The sequence below is a fragment of the Hakea prostrata genome, chromosome 3 (genome assembly GCF_041222555.1).
Source record: "Hakea prostrata isolate BN-2017 chromosome 3, UWA_Hpros_2, whole genome shotgun sequence".
Lineage (NCBI taxonomy): Eukaryota > Viridiplantae > Streptophyta > Magnoliopsida > Proteales > Proteaceae > Hakea > Hakea prostrata.
The window spans coordinates 24,987,053-24,993,338 of record NC_142602.1 but is presented as its reverse complement, the minus strand read 5'-3'; the positions used below and the strand labels follow the sequence as shown (position 1 = coordinate 24,993,338).

Here is a 6,286-nt window from a genome sequence, read left to right as displayed (position 1 = left end):
TAAGTAAAAACACTTTCTCACTATTTCCAGTGTTGATCTAATTAATTAGTCCTGTGGAAGACTACTTTTTATTTTATTTTTTGTTTTGGGACAACTTGGGTTTGTTCTGATAAGTAATGTATTAATGTACCAAGTTAAAAAAAAAAAAAAAAAAGAAAAGAAAAAAGGAAGGAAAGAGCCAACTAGAGAAGAGAAAGAGAAAATACAATGTACAAGGACCATGAATGGCTGCTTAGGTTCATTGGTTATCCTTCTTGTATACAAGAATTGATGTGACATACAGTGATCCACCGATAGGAAACATCTAAATATTTTCATTAGATTCAGTTTTATCCATGCAAAAGACACAGAAAATCAAATTACATATATAGTGGTCCTCCTGTGGTCCATATTTCATGGTCTGGAAAGAAGTTCAAGGAGGTCTTGTTGTTAAGGAAGGAGATTGATGTTAGCTTACACAATACAAAGGTAAATGACTCAAGCCTTTCTGGAAGTTGGGTACCAAAACATTAGATCAAAACCTCTGGATACATTTCATGCAAATTTCATAGCAATTCTTGATAACTGTATTGATACTTGATATGCGTGGATTATTACTGTTGAATATTTTGCTTTGACTGTAACTATGTTAGTACTTGTGATTGTAATGGATGTAGGCAGGTCCATAGTTATCTGGTTGTTGTTCTCATGGGAAAGAAAATCAAGAACAGTTTTCCTATGACTTGGTCTATGTAGTTTTTCATTTGGACAAGTCATTCTTGGGAGGCCCACAAAGCCTTCTTTGTCAATTTCTCATTTCATTTCACCACGTTGTGTTACAGTATATAGCTACTTGTGACTCTTGAAGTTTTGATTGATTTATAGAACGGGCTTATTCATGATGGGAAGAAGTTCCAATATTGGCTAGCTGTTAGCTAATCCATACAAAAGGAAGTCAGAAGAAGCAGAAGTGATTGCAATAAGGGAGAAACTATGCTTTGACTTTTGTATCTCTCAATAAATATATCTATGGCTTTCCAAACTCCAGAACCCACAAGTCTTAGTAAAGGCTTCACCACCACAACACCCTAGCCCGTTTGAAGACTAGAGAGAGATTGATAGCTTCTTTTAAAAGGGTTCTAGTCTTTCCAAGAATTTCGAAGAAGAAGAAAAAGATCAAAGGAAAAGTGTTAGGAAATGGGGAGGGCTCCTTGTTGTGACAAGGCCAACGTGAAGAAGGGACCATGGTCACCAGAAGAAGATACCAAGCTCAAGGAGTTCATCGAGAAGTATGGGACTGGTGGCAATTGGATTGCTCTTCCACACAAAGCAGGTACAAGAACATATTTTGATTTCTGGGTTCTCTTTCTTTTTCTTCCTTCTCTTTTCTCCATTTTGGGAAAAATCTTCCGTCTTCCGATCTTGTTTGTGTGTTCCTGTTTGTAAATCTGAATGGGTTGGTTCTCTCAGGTCTGAAGAGATGTGGGAAGAGTTGCAGATTGAGATGGCTTAACTATCTAAGGCCCAACATAAAGCATGGAGAATTCTCAGCTGATGAAGATAGGATAATCTGTAGTCTCTTTGCTAGCATTGGAAGCAGGTAACCTTCAATAATGTATCTCAGCTGATGAAGATAGGATAAACCTGCCTAACCTTTATAATTAATCTGGCATTTTTGGATAACTCTTCTGCATACCAAGACAATTTTAGATCTTTCAGTACTTGATCAGAGAGTTCTGAGAAATTTATCTTCCTTTTTCAGCTTTTGTTGGGTTTTGTCTTAATGAAATTTCTTATTTCAAACAAGTGCAGGTGGTCAATAATAGCTTCACAGTTGCCAGGCAGGACAGACAACGATATAAAGAACTACTGGAACACCAAACTCAAGAAGAAACTCATGGGTTTTGTTTCTCCAACTTCTACTTCATCTCATCATCAGAGAAAACCCTCTCAGCAACAATCCTTCCTATTTCACAATCATCATCTTGAAACTACTCTCTCATCTTCGTCATCATATAAAGGTAATAGTCGTACCACTTACTACTACAGTACTCCGACTGAGTCATTCACGAGCCCTGCAGAGCCCATTTCGATCCCAATGACAAATCTTCCGGGCAGCACCAACATTTCTTTTGTCACCGCTCCTTCTCTTCTCCAAGCCCACGAGAGCTTAGTTAGTCCCTTGTACAACTTCCAAGTTAAAGACAATCTCCTCATGTTTGGAGGCACAGAACCAAGCTGCAGCTCTTCTGATGGGAGCTGCAGCAATCATATCAGCTATGGCAAAGAGATTGAATTTGAATATGGTGGTGGTGGTGGTGGTGGTGAAGGAGGAGGAGGTGGTGCTGTCAATGGTGCACAGCAGCAGCTGCAGCCGCAGCAGCAAATGGGTCTGGGGAGTCATCTCTATAATGATGTTGAAGAGAACAAGCAGAAATTCTTGTTGGATGGAAACAATGGAGGTCATCTGATTGACGGGTGGACTGAGAAGCCAAATGGGCTGTGGGAGGGAGTTCCATTAGAGTACGGATTAGAGGAGATCAAGCATCTGATGAACATTAATGGTGGTTGTAACAGCTTCTATGTTGATGAAAACAAGACACAAGCAGGGAGGGCCACCATGTACTACTATTGAAAGTTGAAACTGACATTGACTGTAATGTAAAATCAGGCAAGGAAAAAATGATCTGGATTGATTTCAACTGGCCAGATTGAGCAAGTGGGAACTGGAGATATATTGACTAGAAAGAGAAGAGGGAAGAAGGTTCCTCTTTGGTTTTTCTATCAGACACTTCTTTACGGCACATTGGTAAAAACTTCCTTTGTGCATTTCTTTTTGGAGAAGTCTTGTGTGTTAGTATGGTTTCTCTGAACCATCTATCAGAATTCAGAAATTATTAGTCCTGGAAACTGGAGAATGCATTACCATTCAATTCAAGAATCAAATCCAACCTTGCTACTGTTTCTCATTTATTTTCCATATATCTCATTTTGTTATTTAATCTCTCTCTCTCCCTCTCTGTTATGATCAACATTATTTTATGGATCTAGCTAGCCAAGCTGTCTGGTATTGCTGGAAGTTTTGGACTTGGTGGAACTTCAAATTTAAAAAATGAATTTTCTTTATTATATTAAATATTAATTAAAAAAAAATTAAATATTGTTTAAAAGAGATTTCCTTAATTGACAATCCATCAGTTTTATATTTAAATGTGAATCCTTATCGCAGTCTTCTTTACTACCATAGTTTAGGGAAGGTTTCAAAAATAGGTGGCACAATATTGGCTTCGTCGGTAGGAGGCAGAGGAGAAAGAATGTTAACTGTGTTGTCAAAGAGGAAAGAGAGAGCCTATGATGTCATGCATGAGATAAAAGGTTACTATAATTTATATATGTTTGAAAATTAAATCTAATAATTTCAAGGGAAAGACAATCCTCTTTATGAGGGTGGGTTACCATAATCCGCGTATGCATATGTTTCTTGGAAATTTATCTAGTTCATTTCCTTGTTAGAAATGAATCATTTATTTTTGAACAAATTGCAATAGTACCCCAAAATGGAAGTCTTAAAGCATGGACATTCCATTTTATGTTTAAAAATCACAAAGACCCCAAAATTGAATTTTCATTGGATATATTTATTTAATTTATCACAGAAACAGTCCAGAAACGGTTTATCATATGGATATTTTTAGAATTGAAACAAAATAAACACTGATTCAACTGCTTTCAGTGATAAAATTGGACAAATATATCCAATAAAAATCTAATTTTGGGTATTTGTATTTTTTTAAACATAAAGTGGGGTATCAGTGTTTTAAGGCCTTCATTTTGGGGTGACGGTATACTTTGCTATTTTTTTTTTAGATGTATGACATTTGTCCCAACATCACATCAAATGGTTGAAATCCATTTATAAGTCACATCACAGAGTTATGATTGAAAAAAAAAATGATGTGACTTGTAAATGGAATTCAACCTTTTGATGTAATGTTGGAACATATGTCACACATCTATTTCCTTGTCAGAAATGGACATAATATTAGTCCCTCTTTCTTTTGAATATGAGAAAACATCTTTGTTTTGAGGAGGAGAAAAAGACACACTCAAATGAAAACTATTTTCCTAGGTCATTTAGGTGTCATTATGTCTTTAAGATCGTCATATGATTCGTTATGATTCATAGTGCAGAGTGTTGTGCTGTAAAAAAACTTCATATTGATAAACTCAGCGTAACCGAAATGCATATGTTAAGATGTATGAGTAGCAAAAAGAGGAATGATAAGATAAGAATGATGATGTTAGAATGAATGGGAGTAACTTCTACGAGCAATAAGCTACGAAAAAGTCATTCGAGGTAGCACGACAACGTTTAACGGAAGCTTGTAAATACCCTTGTACAGAGAAGTGATTTAATTTACATTGAAGGAATTGGAGAATTAAGGGGAAACCTAAGATAACCTTAAGGAAAGTGGTGAGAAAAGATAGGTATAGCGAAGCCTTAGTATGTAGTATGGCCTCAGACAGAACTGATTGGAGGGCTAAAATTTATATGACTAACCCCATTTAGTTCGGGCAAAACTTATTATATATTGGTTTTTTTTTTGGAAACTATGCCTTTTATAATACTAGAAATGCCGTGTGCAAGGTCCCTGTTGTTGCATCTAGAGAAGAACCATTGTGGTTTCCGTGAATATTTTTTTAATCATTTCATGATGAAATTGTACCAATGACAAGCTTCTCTAGTCATCAATCTGATAGACTAACTTTGGTACTTTGAAGGATAAACAATAAAGCATTTTTCATTAAGCATATGATTAAAGAAAACCTTAATCACATAGACAAATAGATTTTATAATTCGAAGTATGGATTTTATTGCTGAACATTGAAAGTTGCAGCATAAAGTTGGGTTGAAAATTAATTTGTTATAAAGTCCAAGGGAGAAGTTTTCCCCGTTTAAAATTGCTTTTGCATCAACATGGGCTAGTGGAAACACACAGGAGCATTGGTGTGAATAGCATTTTTATTTTGGATAAAAGGTAGGTAATGATTTCACCCTATTTAAGCGTAAGAGATACTCTAGTTTTTTTTCCTGAAAATGATTGGAGAACTGTTCCCAGAATCCCACTTGGGTTGCAAAATATGAAAGAAAAAAAAATGGAAGGAAATGGAAGGTGTATGAACACAGGATTTTGTGCCTCAAAGAACGGGCACTGATTTTTTGGGTTTTATTATTGTATGTGTTACTGGTCCCTCCCTTCCCAATTTCCAAACCAGCTTCACCAAATGAAGACTTAAATGAATATGCTTTGCCATCTATTACAATATACTAGTGGATATAAACAAAACACCATGGAGAGGGGAGGGGCATGGGAAAAGAGTTTTTTTTACTCTTTTTTTTCCCTGAAGAAACAGAAAGAACATTAACTTAAGAGGTCTCCAGGGCATCACTCATTGTTTTTTTTGGTGCAAGGGCATCAGTCATTGGGAAAGGTAACTTGTAGGAATGTCTTTTCTAACAGAGAGCAAAGGTCAAAAGGCTGAATTTTCCTTTGCAAGTTTTTATCATTTTATTATTTTATGCAAAAGGTTGAGACTTTTTTCTGAAATGGTTCTGAATTTTGACGGTTCTACATTCAGGTTACAGTACTAGTAATGGGTTTATGTTTTGATTTTAGTGTCTTGAGAGTTGAGAATTGGAATGAACTTGACAACTTCTGAACCAAGAGGACAGATTTGGTACTTTCAGATCATTTTGAATTTCTTGACCCATAATTGATCTAGGAGTGAGGAGCACTGGAGCAGTACATTCATCTCGTCTGAGCCTGGTGTCTTCCAGTTTGACAAATGCTTTGATCATCACTAATGTATGTATCCTTGTCAGTGAGACTGACTGAACCAGAAAATCAAGGAACAAGTTCCAATGAGGTGTTTGGTTCGTTCTAGAGGACTACATTTTGCCATAATTGAACTGGTCAAGCCATCCTTGGGTCCAGTTCTTATGAAGAAGCTAGGAACAACAATCATAGTCTAGGTCTTCTACTAAGTATGTCCTCCATTGGAACTGTTGGACGACAATTATCCATGTTGTTGACACTATATGGCAGATTTTTTTTTTTTTTTTTAAATTTATTATTTAGTTTATCATTTCTCATATCATTTTATTATTTAATCTTCATTTCTCCTTATGTGGATCTACAGTTCCCCACCTCCCCCAACCCAAGAGAATCAATGGGTTGACTTGTATGAATGATAACAATTTGATCACAGAACCCATAATGATAAAAGTAATATGCATTCACCAAG

General features: G+C 36.0%; 1 protein-coding gene across 1 annotated transcript; it reads left to right on the top strand.

The window, feature by feature from the left end:
• Positions 1 to 1,053: 1,053 nt before the first annotated feature.
• On the top strand, positions 1,054 to 2,896 carry LOC149021837 (uncharacterized). Its single transcript, XM_089147198.1, has 3 exons — positions 1,054 to 1,312; positions 1,450 to 1,579; positions 1,792 to 2,896. Exons 1-3 carry the CDS (start codon positions 1,177 to 1,179, stop codon positions 2,612 to 2,614), a joined length of 1,089 nt encoding a protein of 362 aa, XP_089003324.1. The 5' UTR covers positions 1,054 to 1,176; the 3' UTR covers positions 2,615 to 2,896.
• The last annotated feature ends 3,390 nt before the right edge of the window (positions 2,897 to 6,286 follow it).